Source organism: Myodes glareolus, chromosome X (genome assembly GCF_982192425.1).
Source record: "Myodes glareolus chromosome X, mMyoGla1.1, whole genome shotgun sequence".
Taxonomy (NCBI): domain Eukaryota; kingdom Metazoa; phylum Chordata; class Mammalia; order Rodentia; family Cricetidae; genus Myodes; species Myodes glareolus.
This window is the reverse complement of record NC_142053.1, coordinates 113,349,425-113,368,876: the sequence shown is the minus strand read 5'-3', so window position 1 is coordinate 113,368,876 and position 19,452 is coordinate 113,349,425. Positions and strand designations below refer to the sequence as shown.

The window sequence follows — 19,452 nt, the reverse complement described above, 5'->3', positions numbered from 1 at the left end:
AAGCCATGATTAGTACAGGGAATGAAGCCTGCATTTTCTGTGTTTAGCTCCAGGACCTCTTGTTAGTCCCAGGGAGCTGAAGATAAGCCCAAGATCACCAAGAGATTCCAAGGAGCTCTCAATCTCAAATCCAGTTTGAAATATCCGGGCCTATATCACCCAGGAGTTAGCAGTAAATTTTTGTTTGGTTTGTTTTTGAGCCAGGGTCTCACTATGTAACTCAGGCTGACCTGGATTCATAATCCTCTAGATTTCTGAATGCTTGTGTTAAAATTACAAGTGTGAGCCATTATGCCAAACTTTTAAAAAATTTTAAATGGGCTGGAGAGAAGGCTCTAAAGCACACTTGCTATTTTTTTTTACTTAAACTATTTTAATTTTAATCACTTCCTTTTTAATATACTAAAATATTTAATGACCTTAACACAGAACTGATGTGTATATTGAAATATAGACATTTTCCTCAACAACTCAAGGTAAGTGGTTTATTTAAACTATTTTAATTGTAATCACTTCTTTTTTTACTTCATTATTTATTCAGTTACAAGATATAGTCAGGAATATGTATCATCCCATATACATAACACACATTTGATCCCGTACAGGTCTGCCAGGTCCTCTAGCACAAGGTAATGGAGAAATTCATCAATTAATGATTGGAAATGTGCTGAAGGCCTCAGAATTTCATAAAAAAACATCACGTCAATACGCTATTCTTGCAGAGGACTCAAGCATGGTTCTAAGTACCAACATCTGGCAACTCACAACCACCTTAACTCCTGCTTCAGCAGATCTGATTCTGTCTTTTGGTCTCAGAGGGCACCCACACATGTGGCACAAATACACATGTACACATAAACAAAAATAATAAAAATAAAGGTAAAAAGAAAACCCTTAAATGTGTTTATTAATTCTTTTTTGTCTATTCAATTTGTTTGTTGATTCTGGGGTTACTATAACCAGGTCTTTTACATTGCCCAGCAAAACAAAAATTTTTAACAGAACTGTATTTTATCAAAAGACGTTTCTAACATAGATGATTATAATTTTCTTGGGTCAGGGTCTTGCTATGTAGCCCTGGCTGTCCTGGAACTCTCACTCTGTACACGAGGCTGGCCTTGAACTCCTACAGATTCAATGCCTCTGCCTCCTGAGGGCTGGAATTAAAGGCATGTACCACTACTCCTAGTTTAACATAGATTTTTAAGTACAGAAAAAACAAGGAAATAAAAAGACATACTCAAGTGTAGGTATGAATTTCTTACAGGAGAGTCACCTAAACAACCCCCTCAAATTGATTTACTTATTTCATTATTTTTATTCGTGTATTTGTGTCTATGTCTGACATATGCGGTATTTGTGTGCCTGAGGAGGCCAGAAGAGGGTGTCAGGTCCTCTGGAGATGGAGTTATAGGTAGATGTGAGCTCCCCAACATAGGTGCTAGTCCCCTGCAAGAGCAGCAAGAGCCCGGAAGTGCTGAATAATATCTTCAGTCCCCCTAAGCAAGCTTCATAAATGTTATTGTTGTTCAGGCTTTGTGTTCTTCAAAATTAAATAGAGAAATAATAGAACAATGTTGTAAAAACTCCATACAGGAATGTTCAGTAGAATTTCTTCTGAAGATGGAAATGTCCAGCGTGGTAATTATTAGGCACACATGGTTATAAAATCTTAATGAATTTAAATTGATTTGTAAATACATGAGACTAGTGACTACATTTTTTTCCTTTCCCTGTTTGTCTTTTATTTCTTTTTTTTGTTTTTAATCTTTGTAGTTTCATATTTTTAGTGGCTATATTTCATACAATGCAGTTTAAAAATTCAAATGTTTCTCTTCCTTATATAAAAATAAAGAAGCCAAATGTGTTGATGAACAGATGTAATCCCAGCACTCAAGAAATGAAGACCAAAGAATCAAAGGTTTAAGGGCAGCCTCAGCTACAAAGCCAGCCTGTGCTGCATAAAACCCTGTCTCAAAAAAATAGCAAACAAATAAATGTAGGAAAATCAAGGACATTAAGCATCATTGATGTAATAACAAATTTGTACCATTTTTATTCTCCATCATCTTCTTTATAACTTTCATTAAATTAAAAATTACTAAATCATCAAATTCATTTTCCTATGTTTTAAGATATTATGCCTAATTTTTTTTAATGAAACAATTAGGCTAAATGGGACGCTGAGTGAAAGTGATTTTATTTTCATCTTGGGTAATGGGCATATAGCTTATTAAGTCCTCAAGAGTTACTGACTGCATCTGGGGAAAACAGCACACGGTAATTTGAATAAACAGCCTATGACTAAACAGAGAAAAAAGGTGGAAGGCAATTAGCACAGTGCTTCTGAATTTGCCACAATCTCCTACTTCCTTTTTATTCCCTGTTCTGCTTTACATTACCTTAAAATGGTCAGATTTGAAAGCTGGGTGTAGCAGTGCATGACTGAATATTGGCACCCCTGGTGACTAAGACAGGAAGAAGAGCAAGATTTCAAGGCCATCCTGGGCTACGTAGTGAGCTGGAAGTCAGCCTGTGTTACACAAGACCAGACAAACAACACATCAAATGGTCAGATTTGAAGATTTGAGATAGCACCGAACCTATGATGATGACAAAGACGACGAAGATAAGAATGGTCACGATGGGGTCTAGGGAAGTGGCTCGGGATCAAAGAGCACAGGTTGCTCTTGCATAGGAACTGGGTTTGCTTCCCAGCACCCACATGGTGGTTCACCACCATCCGTAACTCTGGTTCCTTCTTCTGACCTCCAAAGACATTCCCCAACATGCATGTGCTGCACAGACACACATGCGGTCAAGACACACCCAAATCAAATGAACAAATCTTTTAAAAAGGAATGCGCATGATCCTAAAAGGAGCAGACAGAACTGAATGTCTAGACATTGCCAGCCTCTTGTGTCGGTCTAGGCAACCTGCTGTGGGGCTCCGAGCTGTCAGAAACAATGAGTATGGTCTTTACAATTCACAACTAAGCAGGGGAAGGACAGGCCCACAGAGGAGGAAATTTGCTCACTGGGGCAACAAAGGCCACAATATTCTCCTGCCTGAAAACAGTCTGGGGCAGTGCTACATGCCAAGAGCCAAACAAATGGAAAATATGCCCCATTTCCCCCTCCACCAACTTAAAAAAAGAACATTAATTTCTCATTTATTAAGATAAATGAGAGATTAATCAAGGGAAGTTGACTTTCTCTGCCACTTCTGCCTGCCGAAAGCTGTCCGAATAACAGGCAGGCAGGATTGTAGATGGTTAACGTTCAACCTTCGGCTAAAACGAAAAAAAGGAAAACTTTAATAGCTGGATCAATATGACTAATTTTTTCCATCTTAGGCCTTAGACCACAAAGTACCAGAATTCATAGTAAGCCAGTCTGGATAGGATGTGGGCATGCTTGTAGGAAACCACACCCAGCAACCAGAAATTTCTTATGACTCAGGCCAATTTCTTTTAATAAGAAGACACCCAGTGCTGAAGGCAAGGAAGGGAACTTACAGTTAAAACACATTTGTGGAGCGGTTTCAGAATCCTGGCCTTAAGCTAGATTAACACCATCTTTGGCAAGCATTTTCTTCTTTGCCCATCTTTTAATTTTATATATATATATATATATATATATATATATATATACATATATATATATATATATATATATATATATATATATATATATATATATATATATATATATATGGGTTCAGGGAGAAACCTAGATCTCAGTGCAGGCCAACATTCAAAAAGTCTGTGTGAGGCTTTTTTTTTTTTTTTTGATAGTGGAAATTTTCTCTTTAGTGCTATACTTAGCTACTTCATCTGCCCATAAACAGAAATGCACACACCATCTTTCCTCATTATCTCAGTGGTTCTTATCCAGGGGGGCAGTTTTGTTCCCTAGAAGTCACTGGGAAATGGCTACAGACACTTTTGGTTCTTATAACTGGGGTGGGGGTGGGTTGTGACTAGGATCAAGGGAGTAAACACACTCCCCCACAGCCCTGCACCCACGCCAGCGGGGAGAATCCCTGCAACACCATGACAGGGACAATAACGTGCGCCTCCAAGGGAGCCACAGTGCATTGAAAGCCCATCTGCTGCCTCATTTGAGCCCACGTGTTTACAGCAGAGCGCACCCTTGCAAGCTGGCCTGCTAGAATTAACTCTGGGATTTCTAACTCCAGACAGAATATTTCATTCAGAGCAAGAAGACAATGACCCACTTGCAAAACTTAACATGCAAATCCTATAAATGTAAGACCCACTACAACAGTTTGCAGTCTGTGTGTCAACCTTAGTTGTTTTTTTAAAAAAAAAAATTCTAAGATATCAGCCTTCAAGACATCTGAAATTCTCATAGCCCTGTCTACTTTCAGCGTGACATCATTTAGCATAAAGATCTAAAAGAACTTTCTATGTCTACTGCCATTACAGTCATGTTCACAGGTTTGGTTTTGTTTTTCGCGACAGGGTTTCTCTGTGTAGCCTTGGCTATCCTGGAACTCACTCTGTAGACCAGGCTGGCCTCGAACTCACAGAGATCTGCCTACCGAGTGTTGGGATTAAAGGTGTGCGCCAACATCGCCGGAACATATTCATAGTTCTTAACGTGTATAAATTTCGGTTTTTTCTGCCGACCTTTTCACTCTTAAAGGACTGGAGTACTCACAGGCTCGGTTCCGGGTTCTGTAAGTGCAGGTATAGAGACTGCAGGACCTCCGTGGCGTAGACCTCGGAACCTGGAACCTTCTCCACAGCAATGTACACGGAGATGTGCGCAGAATCACTCTCAGGTGATTCATCAGTGGCATCGTCAGCTTGGAATCTCCAGCAGTGGCTACACACCTCGACAGAGCCTAGAAACCTGCAGGACAGAGGAAGGCAAGCTATACACAACAGGGAGTGGAAAGCCGGAGGACAACTCGGAGAGGACCGCTGGAAAACTAGTTCACACCCCGATGTGGGGGTGGGGCGAATGGGAGGCAAGAGTTGATTCACTCCTGTTTTTCAAACTGAGTGCCTTGGTGGTATGCAGGGTTCAGAGGACTGACTCAGGGTTTGGCCATTCCCTCTGAGTTGGCAAACATTAGAGGCCCAGAGGAAGGATTCTCCTTCACACACATAAATAAAGACTGGTACCTACCGTTTCTCAAAATTAAAAGAAAGTTTATTCCCTCAAATCCTAATTAGTTACCCAGTATGGTATTTATATGCAGGAAGAAGTCAACGATTAATACACCTTTCAGGCAGTCTGAATTTTTTTTTTTAATTGTTTCTGGCTTGCTTTAAAAAAAAAAAAAAAGGCAGATACATCCTGCCAAAACAGCTCTGGCTAGTTTTGAAGTCTACATTTAAGTATATCTGTGGCTCTTGCCAGTTTTTAGTGTAACACTGGCTTGGGAACACAGACAAAACGAACAATGGTGAGCCTTCAACCTTGTCTCTACCACACACAGTCACAGTGAAAGGCGCTCCGAAGCAATGCTTTCCAAGGTATTCACCAAAGCCCTCTTGCTGGACTCCATTGACACTATATGCATATAACACACAGACATACATGCAGACAAAATACCTGCACACACAAAGTTTAACAAAAACAAAGCAAGGAATTGAGGACCTGAGCAGGTTTGTTTGTGGTGGAGAATTGTAGATCCTATTTTTTATTTTTTGTTGTTTTTTGTTTTGTTTTGTTTTGTTTTTTTTGAGACAGGGTTTTTCTGTAGCTTTGGTGCCTGTCCTGGAACTCACTCTGTAGACAGGGCTGGCCTCGAACTCACAGAGATTCACCTGCCTCTGCCTCCCAAGTGCTGGGATTAAAGGCGTGCGCCACCACCACTGCCCGGCTGTAGATCTTAATTTTAAGAACAGAGAATTATGGCATGACAGTAAGCACATATTGGAACGGTAGTAAGGGTCGTCCCTAGTGTTCTTTTATTTTATTTGTTGCAGCATTACATATCCCAAGGTCTCAAGTATGCCAGGCAAGTACTTTGGCACAGAGACCACGCGGTCTCTTGTCTATATTTTTGATATACCTTTTCAGAGAAGCATCTCCCTGTCTCTTCTAATAGAACCTAAAAGACCCCAATCGAAATTAGAAGCCACCAGTCTAGGCACTGAAGGGTGGGAATTCTCCCAACATTTTGCTGCTGTTTCAACATTTATTATAATCTCCTTTGTTCCAGATACTATTGTTGGCTACTGTGATTCTAAGGAGGGGCGAAAGTCACTAAAACAATCTTGATACATGCTATATGTTATGCTGCCGGAGGGAAAGAAACCTGTTTCGTCCCTGTTGCTGTCTATTTCCGCTTACACTTCCAGAGTACAGGTCCATAATTGAGGGGACTCAGGGCACGAACTCAAGCAGGACACCATGGAAGAAGGCTGCCTGATGGCCAGGCAGGCAGTATAGGTGGGAAAGCCAGACAGGAAGTAGGGGTGGAGCAAAGAGACTGGGAGTATTCAGGGAATGGTTCTGCCCACAGTCGGCTGGATCCTCTGGAATCAATTAATAGCCAAGACACAGGGACAGACACAACCTGATCAAGACAAGTGAGACTCACTTCTCAGGTGATCCTAGTCTGTGTCACACTGACAGGAAATGCCAAGTAGAGCAAACTTACATATAAAGTTCCATATTATTTAATCATTCAATCACCACTGCTGATTAGACAAGAACAAGAAAATACGCCATTAGTATATGTTTGTGTCAAATAAGGAAATTGGGGTGAACAAATACATTTTTCTAAGGAAACGGCCTTTCAGTTCTCCTTCAAATGCATTCTGTGCCAGATTTGTGAACGGTATGACGTGCTAAACATCTGTTGGGTCCGGAATATTTTGAAGACTGAAAAATATTGATCAAAGCCAGGGTAATGCTTCATGCCTATGATTCCCAACACTTTGGAAACGGAGGCAGGAGGATCAGAAATTCAAAACCTGGACTACAAGAGACCCTATCTCAAAAAGATAGATAGCTCAGGGGATGAAGGTACCTGCCATACAAGCCTGGAGACCTGAGTTAGATCCCTGGAACCCACGGTGGAAAGACCAAACTGCATTCCAGAAAGTTGTACAACTTGTCCTCTCACCCTGACACGTGCGCGCACGCACACCCAGGCATCACAGTAATAATAAATAAGGATGTAAAATAATCTTGCTCAGAATGACTACCAAAACCCAACCTAACATCAGCTGCATGTCACAGCTGAAACAGAGTAGGGGGAGCTTCTCAGCTACTGTAAAGTAAAATGCACTGCCTTATATAAAGACACGAAGCACATGCAGTACTGACAATAGGAAACTAGAGAAACAGAAGGCAGACTACTGGTTGCTAGGGTGGAAGTGAAAGGGACAACAGCAACTGGCCACTTACTAGGTAGGAGGGTTTTGGTTTTTTTTTTACTTTTTTTTTTGAGGTGATGGAAGATTTTGGAACTAAATAGAGGGGGCAGTTATACAAAACTGTGAACATTCTAAATGCTACTGTGATTTTCACTTAAAGAAGTTAGTTTTATTTTGTGTGACTTTTTTTTACCTTAACAATTATATCTTATAAAGCACAGGAACAGGGAAAGATGCACCAAACCCTACAGTTTCTGTTTCAGGTGGAAAAAACAGCTCCCGACAGTTTGGTCTTGACGAGGGAGCAAAGGCACAAAATAAGAAGAAAAGCTGGGAGATTTTCCCAGATGTATTTCACTACAGACTTGAAAGCTTCTTCCCAAGAAAAGTATCAGATGAAAAGAAAAGTAAAAATACACACACAGAAAACTGGTATCAGGACCCACCCACTCAGTGCCAAAGCAAGGAGGCAAAGAATGTGATCTCAGCCTCTTCTCCCTCTTCAAGCACATCCCTGCCATCCAGAGGCTAGGAGCTGGCTGCTTTCCTCTGTACCGCTGTCCTTGATCTTGTGCCTTTTGAACTAGAGGGAAGAAGGAAGACTACACGAAAGTAAAAGGAGACAAGCGTCACACCAGCAGTGGCAGTGCGCCCAGTGAGAACAGGAGAGAGGAGTCACACCAGCAGTGACAGCGTGTCCAGTGAGAATAGGAGAGAGGCGTCACACCAACAGTGACAGAGTGTCCAATGAGAACAGGAGAGAGGAGTCACACCAGCAGTGACAGCGTGTCCAGTGAGAACAGGAGAGAGGCGTCACACCAGCAGTGACTGTGTGCCCAGTGAGAACAGGAGAGAGGAGTCACACCAACAGTGACAGCGTGCCCAGTGAGAACAGGAGAGAGGCGTCACACCAGCAGTGACTGTGTGCCCAATGAGAACAGGAGCAGTTACTTTCTATAGTTACTCTCCAAGTTACAATCATGGGTTCCAGGCAGAACAGTAACTGTCATCAAGCCATCTCCCAGATGGTTAACTGATTGGGTTAACTCACCCAATCCCCAGCATGCAGTGTACATTACTTTGTCAAATGCACCCCTTGGAACAGCAAAGTGCATCCATCACACAAGAGGAGAGAATGATAAGATGTTTCTGAAGGCGAACGAGATCCTCACTTCTAAGCCTGACTCTACCTAGGCCTTTTAGGCAAGTGATTTCTAAATTGTGTACAAACTTGCTCAAAAGGTATTTGAAATTCTCAAACCAAAGTTAAAATCAATTTTGTTTATATTTTATATGTATTTGAGTGTATAGTTTCTTAGATAAAGCATGTATGCAAAGCCCTACTCATTATTTAAACACAATCTTGTAAGAAATGTATAGGAAGATTATTTTGCTAGGGGGTGAGGCGATAGCTCAACCAGTAAAGTGTTTGGTATGCAAGCCTGAGGATCTGAGTTCGAATCGCCAGTACCCATGTAAAAAGCCAGGTGTCACAGAACGTGCCTGTAATCTCAGCACTGGGGAAGTAGAAACAGGAGGATCCCGACAGCTTGCTGAACAGTCTAGCCAATTGGTGAGTTCCAGATTCAATGAGTGACCCTATCTTTTAAAAAATGCAGTACCTAAGGATGATACACACACATTATCTCGCTAGTGCCTTCAAACAAATAATATCTTGTTTACAAATATCTTCTTTAACTGAATTAACAGAACAGTCTTACAAAATAAGAGCTTACTGACCACCTTAATTCATTGTTTGATTCTGCTTTCTTTTCTTAATTTTTTATTATGGAAAACTTCAAATTTATCTCGTGGGCCCACTGTACAAGTGCATGCATAGATTCAGTCAAACAGGAATCAAAAGTATATGTAAAAAAATTGTACCTGTTTTGGACACATACCACTTACTTTCAGTTTGCATTGTCTTTTTTGTAATTTAAAATTGTTTTTCACTGGGTGTAGTGGTACAAACATATAATGCCAGCACTTGAGAGACTGAGGTAAGAAAATTTCTAATTTGAAGCTAGCCTCGGCTACCTAGTGAGACTCTTTCCAAAAAAAGCGGCATCAAAATAAATAAATGAAAGTATTTAACACAAAGACACAAAACTGTGTATATTTATGGAGTACTTTATGATATTTCAATACATGTGCACCTTATGTCACTGGTATAAAAGACAAGCATCTTCAGATTTGGTTTCTGAGAAGATCATGGAATCATTCTCCGTGGATATTTAGGGATGACTGTATAGTGAAAAATACTGTCTTAAAACCAGCTATGTGCTGTACAGTTGAAGAACACTCTTTTAATCCAGGCACTTGGGAGACAGATGCAAGTGAATCTCTGTGAGTTTGAGGCCAGCCTGGCTTACAAAGCAAGTTCTAGGACAGCCAGGGCTACACAGAGAAACCCCAGTCCTGAAAAACCAAAACCAAACCAAACAAACAAACGAAAAGCCGGGCAGTGGTGGCACACGCCTTTAATCCCAGCACTTGGGAGAGGGAAGGTGGATCTCTGTGAGTTTGAGACCAGCTTGGTCTACAGAGAGAGTCCCAGGACAGGCTCCAAAGCTACAGAGAAACCCTGTCTCGAACCCCCTTCCCCCCCCCCAAAAAAAACAAAAACAAACAAAAACTAACCCAATAGCAACAGAAAAAGCTATGTATTCAGCATTTCATTTCAACAATTATCTATCCATTAATAATCATGTCTTTATTAATGCCCTTGCTTCCCCTCCTTGAGTAATTTGGAAGATTTGTTTGCTTGTTTCTTTTGTGTGTGTGTGTGTGTGTGTGTGTGTGTGTGTGTGTGTGTGTTGGGCTTTTTTGCTCTTGTTTTCCGCTTGTTTTTTTGTTTATTTGTTTACTTGAGACAGGGTCTCACTTTGCAGCCCTGGCTGGCCTGGAACTGGCTATATACACCAGAATGACCTTGAACTCATAGAGATCTACTTGCCTCTGCCTCCAGAGTGCTGGGATGAAAGGCGCGCACCACCACCGCCCAGTTAGCCAATTTTAATTCTACAAATTCAATACATTCATAAAGTTCTGTTGTCATCACCCATACTTGCGCTCAAACCTTTCTCGCCATCCATTCTCAGTGTAAACTCTGTACTTAATACCTCCTTCCCACCCCTTGCTAGTCTCCAGTCTACCATAAGTCCCCGTGTATCTGCCTATTCCAGATACCCCGTAGAAATGGAATTACAGCATTTCTTCTGTTGTGGCTGCCTTACTTCATTTAGCGTAATAGGATGGGACCCTCTTAATTGAAGCTGGCTGCAAGGCTAGCCACAGGGCAGTGCAATGAGAACACAAGAGGCAGGGGCTCTAAGCTTTAGGGTAGAGGCATCAGGATGATTCAAGAGGAGAGGTAAAGATGCAGAGAAGGAAAGGGAAACTGGGTCCAGTGATGCATGAGGAGAGTGAGCAGGTACGAAAGCCAGAGGGGCCAACTGAGGTTGAAATGGGCAGGCTTAGCTTTATCCTGTGAACAATGCCAGTGTCAGGGGTGATATGGGCAAAAGTTCCACAGACAAAGGACTCTTTTCTTGTTTACAGGGTGAGTGGTATGAGAGACTTAGTAACTTTCAGGAAGATAATACCAAGTTCAGTGTGTACTCATCAGAAGGAGAAAGTCAGCTCGGCCTTCAAATGGACGGTTGTGATAAGGCAGGGCCAAGGGCAGGCCTGCTGGGCACAAACTATACAAACAGGTGGATGGCCACACACGTGACCAGAGTGCACATGTACTCTCCAGAGGTCTTAAACGTGTTAGCATGGTTCCCAGAGAAGTCTGGCCTATGGCTTCGCTCCCCACAGTCTTTGGGAATCCCTGAGCAGAGGCTGCGCTGTTTGGCAAGCTGAGAATAAACATAGGTGAATGCCTCACGCTCCACAATCACCCCGTCATATAACAACATCTGGGCTGATGATCCATAACCTGGCCCAGAAGACACACTTCCTATGTGTCTCAAGACTAGCTTCTTAGGGCTAGGGGTCAGGAAGGCTCTAGAGGACCTGATGTCGTCCTTACTCGGTGACGCTCCAGAAGGGTCTGTGGTGCTCTGGAAATCTGACCCCTGAGGCTTATCTCACTGGAGGGGACCCTGACTTTTCAGACTTTCTTTTATGTTACATGAACAAAACAAAAGAATAGTGGGGACTAAGGATATGGCTCAGTTGGTACTGTGCTTGCCTAAAATCTATGAAGCTCTCTGCTTGACCTCCAGCACCCCATAAACCAGGCTTGGTGGCTTAGGTCTATAGTACTCAGAACTCACAAGGCAGAGATAGGAGGATCGATCAGAACTTTAAGGTTAGTCACACAGGAAGTTCAAGTCCAGCCTGACTTTCAAAAGATCATATTATTTTTTTAAAAAAATCCAAATACCTGTTTTCAAACCAGGTAAAGAGATATCTGAACCTCGTTCCTGCCATCACAAGCCTTCTATGAATACCTGTAATGGCACTGGCTTAGCAGACACCCGGGCATGCAGTGGAAGGCAGGGATGGATGAGGTTCTGGGATTCATGTGGGAGAATACAAGTTTTCAAGAGCCAAGGAGCAGTTTGAATGTCATTCCATGTAACGGATGTTTCCTGGTAGCTCTAGCGGAAGAGCACAGGACGGGGAGCAGCAGGCCGAGTAGAGCCAAACAAGTCAGGGAGGTGAGTATGTCAATCACCCTTCATTCAGTTTTAGTTTCTTCAAGACAGCAATTGAACACCTATTAGAGGTCGGGTACTCTAGGTGCGGGAACAAAGTCAAGTTCCTACCCTTGTGAAACTTGGGTTTTACTAAGGAAAACAGATAGTAAAGAAGTAGTATGATAAGTTAACAGTAAAGGTGATTAAAGTATGCTCAGTGAAAGACAGATCCGGGTATAGTGAATCTGGAGCGCCACTGGGGTGGGGGTAGTGTATATTCGGCCTCATTGACAAGGTGATAGTTGAGCTAGGCCTGAAAGGGGACAAGAATTTGTTAAATAGCATCTAAAGAGAGGGCATTCTAGGGAAGGCAAAAATGTTTGTGTACAGATCCTAAAGTAGAATAGAACTGGCATATTAAAGGGATAGAGAGGAGGCTAATGTGGCCAAAGCAAAGCAAGCAGGATCAAAACAAGAAGCCGATGAGATCCAGGGGCAATGGATGCTGTAGACTTCCAGACTATAATAGTGATTCTTTCTCTAAGTCAAGGCTTCTCAGCCTTGGCATTGTGAACTAGAAGAGTCTTGGTTTGGAGGGGCTGTCTTGTGCATTGTGGGGTATTCACCAGCATCCCTACTAGCTAGGCTCCAGTAGAAGCTAATAACATCTACACCAGAGCTGGAAAAAACAAAAGGTTTCTATACAGTGCCAGATGTGGCCCGGTAGAAAAGGTTGTCCCCAAGTGAAAACAGTGTTCTCAGTGAAAGGAGGGAAAAACTAGGGATTTTTGATTAAAGGAGTAACAATCTGATTTATATTTATATAAGATCACTCAATATTGCCTATTAAAAATTCCCTTGGAGCTGGATGTGGTGGTACACATCTCTAATTCCAAAACGTGGAAAGCTGAGGCAGGAGGATCACGGTGAGTTTGTGATCAGCCTGGGCTACAAAGCAAATGCCAAACCAGTCAGAGCTAAAATCAACCAAAACAGCAACAAAATGGCCCCGAGAGGGCTGAGAACACAGTTCTGTGGTTGAAGGCCATTTTGTTATTAAAAGAAAGGCGGCAGTGTTTCCACCGAATGAACAAACAGAAGAAGGCATGGTGACTACACAGCAGGTAGAATAAGAATGAATCCCTCAACAGAGAAACAGACCCTGGCATGAGAAACAAGGAAGCATGGTGGGCTCGCCATTTACTGTACTCGACCGGAGACACCAATGGAAGAGCCAAGAGTAATGGGTCGGGATAGCAGCAATGCCGTTGTGGTGTGCAGGAGCAGTTACAAAGCTAGACAAAAAGGAAAATCAGCCCCATCCAGGAGAGGATGGCAGAAAGGGACAATTAGCGGTGTAGCCAAACACAAGGGAACAATGAGTCCAGAAAGAAACTGAACATGGAGGATCAGGGGTGAAGAGAGTTCCAAGAAAATCTGAATAGTTAGAAAACCCACTTTAACTAATGCTAGGCTACAGAATCTATTACAATACTTGAGTTTTTTAATGTTCAGGTCTAGAATCAATCTTTTCTTTAAACTGAAATAATTTCTTGAGAGTTGGTTATTTATAATGCATTTACTGAACTCCTGTTGTCCAATCTTGTTAAGCAGTAAATAGTGTTTAACTGTCAAACATGCCACATCTCAATGACCTACCACTACATATTACCACATTTCATGAACAATCCACCTGTATTCGCTCATGGAGATGCATGTGCCACAGGGAAGCTAAATGTGTGTGAGAAGGAGAAAATGTGAAAGACTGTTAAAGAGTCATTCATCAATTGTGTAGTTGCTGTGATAAGCAGTTTGAACTCTGCCTGATTAAACTTTCTCTGTGCAAAACGGACAGCAGAAAGAAAATGTACTCTGAATAAAGGTTATGATCACACTGAAAGAAATTGTTTGTTTCTCATCAGATTGACTCTTGATTTCAAAAGGAAGCAGGCCTTTTGCAACTCCTCAAATCTGAATTAGAGATTATCTTGCCAAATCTCGATGGAGAAAGCTTAGCTTCTTCCTCTCACCCACTTCTTCCCTGAGAGCATGACTCCCAGCTGAGAATGGTACCCTTGCTGTTTTGGACCTTCAAGGAATTCAAGCCTGATTTGAAAGGTTGTGAATGAAGGAGGTAACTCCTAAGAAGTGGAAATGTTTCCCACTTTCAACAGACCTGTGAACATCGGCTACTCTGAGCAACGTGCAGGGACCGCTGAAGGATCCAGGGCAGTTTCACTCACAAGAAAAAGTGGTGTTACTTCTGTTCATAATTCAACCCAGCTTTTAAACAGCAACCAGTACAGAAGGCGCCAGAGCATCAATAAAGGGAGACCAGGAAGCAGAAAGCAAAGCGGTTTTCCATGGCCAAGAAAGGCACAAGTGCTCTCCGAACTAAGGTGTGCCCGTTAGCTCTTAATGTTTCTCAAACCTTCCCTGGGAAAGTACACGAAAAGGGAGGGCACTGACATTAATATTAACAAGCTGTCACAAGTTTTCTCGGGAGTAAAATATTTAACAAGGAATGCTGCAAAGAATGGCAGCCATCAACCATTCTGGAGTTTGGAGGTACCTCTCCTCTAGGTCTTGGGCAGGGCACAAAAGTTAAGGCCAGAAGGAGTAATTTCAGAGTAAAAAAGTTTTTGATTTCTGTAAGCACAGCTGTGACAGTACTCCACAGCCTTGGGATGGCTGTGAGTCTGTCCCCAGCTCCTGTCATAGTGGGGGTGGGGATGAAGAAGAAACACTTGACTTATTGCACCTCAGTTTCTGAAGGAAGTCTCAGAATCTGTTAGCCTTTACCCTCGTCTCCAGCTGTTTCTTAGCAGGCTGGCCTTTCTTATTGAGATTCAACCAACTCTGACTGACGTGTCCTCACAAGGGACCTGCTCCTCCTGTGCCCCCACAAATTCTCTCAAGTGCAAAAGAACTATGAAGGGGTCTTGTGACTCCCAATAGTGAAGAAGCGGGGCTGAAGCAGAGAAGACGACGCCCAGAGAGGCCCGCAGGAACTTAGGCAAGACTCGCAAAACCAACAGCTGTCGCTACTCGGAGCCCGGGATCGGTGGGGTGGAGGGTCGTGGGCAGGGTCGCGGCCCTCTCGAGGTCTGTCCACCCTCCCTGAGGCTCCCATTCCATTCGGCTGCCCATCCTTACCTGGACGAGTCTCAGACAGCACTTAACAAGTGCCACAGGCAAGTTAGCTTCCCAGGACCTGCGACTGCGGAGTGTCCATCAAAGCCTCGCCCGCTGGCGCCCGCGCCACGCCCCCTAGAAGCCGCGCCCCAGCCTTTCGAGCTCCGCTAAAGCCACAGGGACCGCCCTAGTCTCGCCCCTTTAGATCTGGCGTGCCTCTGCTCTCTGCCTTGACACACCCCTTCTACGTAGGCCACGCCCCTAAGCCCGAGCCCCGCCTCTGAGTTCCTCACCCCCTCACACTCGGTCTCCCTCTCTCTATGCCCGCGGCAGGCAATGTTTCTGGGATAAAAGCAACATTTCTTGGATAAAATCAGGCTGCTGGCCTAAAAGCCTCTAAATCTAAAAAGTGGCTTTTCTCAAGTTTCGCCCATCTCTGAGCAGCATGATTTTGACATGCTAAGGTCGAAACGTTGGATGTGTTCCTTCTCACTACCTTTCAGCTCAATTTACCCAAGTTTCTAAACATCCCCTGAACTTGAACTGTGGGTTCATGTTCCTTTCAACCAGTTTTCATATCCTTTAAACCGGGACTGTGAAATTGTGCTTCTAGCCCTCTGACCTTATCTGATTTTAAATGCAAGGCAGAGGTACCAAATAGGCACTCTCTATTTCCTGTAGTCTCTTAAAGATAATTTTTCTTAGGCAACCAATGCCCTCTTGCTATGGAGGGACTGAGCGTCTTGACGTTAATCTCACTAAATCGGTTGTGAGAGTACATACTCAGTTATCGTTTCTCCTTCCCGGCCAAGAACAATGTGGCCAAGTTATGACCAGCTTGCTGTGCTTGTTCTTACATCCCTGACTCATTCATTCAAATCACATTTATGGTGTAGATGGTCCTTGGGAAAGTTAGACCAACCTCAAGGTTCATATGGCTTAATGTTGCCTCAGCTCTGGTTGAGATGCGCTCCCTCTCCCAAAAAATAAATAAAATCCAAAAGGGAAGATGTAGCAAGGAGTTAATCGGTGAAGAGGACTTAATAGTCATAGGTCCTCCTCCTCGTTACCATGAATAAGCATTTCTTTCCTTGAGATATTTTCTTAAGATTAAGAATTTCTTTTTCATGTGTGGGTATTTTGCCTGAATGTATATGTGACCATCACATGCATACCTAGCTCCCATGAAGGTCAGAAGAAAGCATTGTATTCTCTGGAGCTGGAATTACGGATGGTTGTGAGCTACCATGTGCGCTCTGGGAACCAAACCTTGGTCTTCTGCAAAACCACAAAGTAATCTTAACCTCTGAACCATCTATTCAGAACCTGAAAATACATTTCTTTAAAAGAAAAAAAACAACTTTCAGGTATACCACACAAGAAGCAAACAGGTTTATCTTTTTTTAAAAAAATGCCAAGTACAAGAGGCTTGACTCTAGAGGGGTTCCCTGGTGTTCACGGGGATGTTCCCAGCTAGGACCCTGGGCTGTGAAGGAGAGGGTGCCTGAACTGACCTTGTCCCGTAGTCAGACTGATGACTATCTTGAATATCACCATAGAACCTTCGTCCAGCGACAGATGGAGATAGAGACAGAGACCCACGTCAGAGCACTGGACTGAGCTCCCAAGGTCCAGTTGAAGAACAGAAGGAGGGAGAACATGAGCAAGGAAGTCAGGACCACGAGGGGTTGGCCCACCCACTGAGACAGTGTGCCTGAGCTAATGGGAGCTCACCAAATCCTGTTGGACTGAGACTGAAAGAGCATGGGATCAAACTGGACCCTCTGAATGTGGCTGACAATTGAGGCAGACTGAGAAGCCAACGATAATGGTACTGGGATTTGTCTCTACTGCATGTACTGGCTTTTTGGGATACTATTCTATTTGGATTTATACCTTTCTAAGCCTGGATGGGTTGGGGAGGGCCTTGGACTTCCCACAGGGCAGGGTACCCTACCCTCTCTTAGGACTGGATGGGGAGGAGGGAGGGGAACGGGGAGAGTGGGACGGAAATGGGAGGAGGGGAGGAAGTGGAAATTTCGAATGGTATTATTTATAAAGTAATAAAAAATTATTAGAAAAAGGAAATATACACAGTAAAAAATGCCAAGTATCATATCTATAGCCCACTCCTAATTATAGCTACTTTTTCTTTTGTTTTTTCACGACAGGGTTTCTTTGTGTAGCTCTGGCTGTCCTGGAACTAGCTCTGTACAAGTAGGCTGGCCTTGAACTCACAGAGATCTGCCTGCCTTTACCTCCCAAGTGCTAGGATCAAAGGCATGCGCCACCACCACCTGGCATATAATTACTTCTTAAAACAACCGTCTTTGCTTACAAATAGAGTAGTGGGCGATGAAACCTAACATCTCCTATGTTTACAGTTCATAGTAGAAGTAGTAGAAGGGAGCTTAGAAAGATTCCCAGGCCCGTGCTCACTTCGGCAGCACATATACTAAAACTGGAACGATACAGAGAAGATTAGCATTAGAACGTGAAGCATTCCATATTTTTTACGCACAGAACCAGCAGTCTCCTGTTTCCTGAGCCAGAGTTCCAGGAACACTGTGGACACCTTTGTTTGCAAAGGATCAAGTTGAGAGGCAGCCCCCAGTCTGTCCCATCTCGGTTTGCAAAAAGCACTGACATGTATCTCTTCTCTATTGTAAGCTTTCCATTTAGTTTGCTTCCAGTGATTAAATCTAAGTCACTTGGAAAAAAAAAAAAGATTCCCAGGCCCCCTTGGATGGAAGAAGGAGAGAGAGGAGGTCATTGGTCACTTCCCCGCTGCTTCTCTGATCAATTGGTTTTAACCCCAGGTTTTATTTAATAAAAGAACGATGGAAGTAATTGTTTCAAATACATATGTGAGGAATTGTCTTGATTGTTAGTTGATATAGAGTCAAGCTTACTATGGACTGCACCATTCCCTACGCAGAAAGCCAGCTAAGCAATTGAGCCAGCAATCAATGCTCCTCCATGGTTTCCTCTGTACTCTCTTGGCTGTGAAGTAGTTTCTTGGTTGAAGGTAATGCTGTGTGGAATAGCGAGTAGGCATGGCTTCAGGTTCCTGCTTGAATTCCTTCAGTGATGGGCTGCACCCTGCAAATAGAAACCACAGAGATCCTTCCCTCTTCTAACTTGCTTCTGGTCAGTGTGTTTTTCCACAACGAATTAAACCCTCCAAATCTGGGGGTGAAAATAACTCCTCTCTTAAGCTGTTTCTGTCAGATACTGTGGTAACAGAGACAGTAAAACCAATACTGTTTAGAGGATTTGGGGAAGTACATGCTTCTTAACCTTTTTTTAAAAAGATTTATTTATTTATTTATTTATTTATTATGTATACAGTGTTCTCTCTGCATGTATGCCTGCAGGCCAGAAGAGGGCACCAGTTCTCATTACAGATGGTTGTGAGCCACCATGTGGTTGTTCCAGGACCTCTGGAAGAACAGTCAGTGATCTTAACCTCTGAGCCATTTCCCCAGCCCCATACTTCTTAATCTTAAGATTATTATGTTGTCTTCATGTACCTCTGCATAGTGGATTCCATTATCAATGACTGTGTTGTAGATGCCATGTAGATGATGGGAACTGAACTCGGGACCTCTGGAATTGCAGCCGGCACTCTTAACCACTAAGCCATCTCTCCGGACTCTTCTTAAGCTTTAGTTCAGAGAAAAAAAAATCTCAAACTCTAATGAGGATGATATTGTGAGCTAAGCAGAAAATATATCTCCTACAGAGTCTCAAGCGTGGCATGGTGGCTCAGTGAGGAAAAGGCTTACTGTGCAAACCCAAAGATGCGGGGTTGATCTCTGGAACCCAGAGCGGAAGGACAGAGCTGACTCTCCAAAGATCTGCACATGGGTTTCTTCCAAGTATACCATTGTTACAATCACAAAGCACACGACATGAAGTCAACTCTATGTACTGTCCAAATGTTCCTGCCTAATTTAGCAGAGTACACAGTGCAGGGTAGCATTTAGATTACTGTCCCTTAGGATGGCAAGTAGGTTTCAATTCACATTTCAGCTTTGCTCTGCCTGTGTAAACTGCGCTGTGAAATTCGGCGAGTCTAGTCTCAGAAGGAAAAAGTTCCGTGCCTACTGGGGACTGGATGGGTGGGTAGTTGCACAGAGCAACCTATCTAGCATCTCTGACTTGAAGTCGCAGAAATTTGGTATGACATCATTTACTGTCCTCACAAACACTTCTCATCATTAGGCTGTGGACAGCTGCGCCACGGCAGAGAGCTCAAAACCAACATAACTGGCCAACAAGTAAGGATGGAAATGGTGAGC

At 43.1% G+C, this 19,452-nt stretch overlaps 1 protein-coding gene and 1 pseudogene across 1 annotated transcript in view; one reads left to right on the top strand and one right to left on the bottom strand.

Moving 5' to 3' along the window:
• The window catches only part of Ca5b (carbonic anhydrase 5B), a 51,162-nt gene extending 35,841 nt beyond the window's left edge, over positions 1-15,321 (bottom strand). The window contains exons 1-2 of the mRNA XM_048440632.3: positions 15,170-15,321; positions 4,687-4,881 (exon numbers count right to left, since the gene is read on the bottom strand). Of these exons, the coding sequence (XP_048296589.2) occupies positions 4,687-4,828 (142 nt within the window). The 5' untranslated portion in view covers positions 4,829-4,881; positions 15,170-15,321. The remainder of the gene's footprint in view (positions 1-4,686; positions 4,882-15,169) is intronic.
• A 2,258-nt stretch (positions 15,322-17,579) lies between these two features.
• LOC125404672 (U6 spliceosomal RNA) lies at positions 17,580-17,662 on the top strand (annotated as a pseudogene).
• Positions 17,663-19,452: the final 1,790 nt, after the last annotated feature.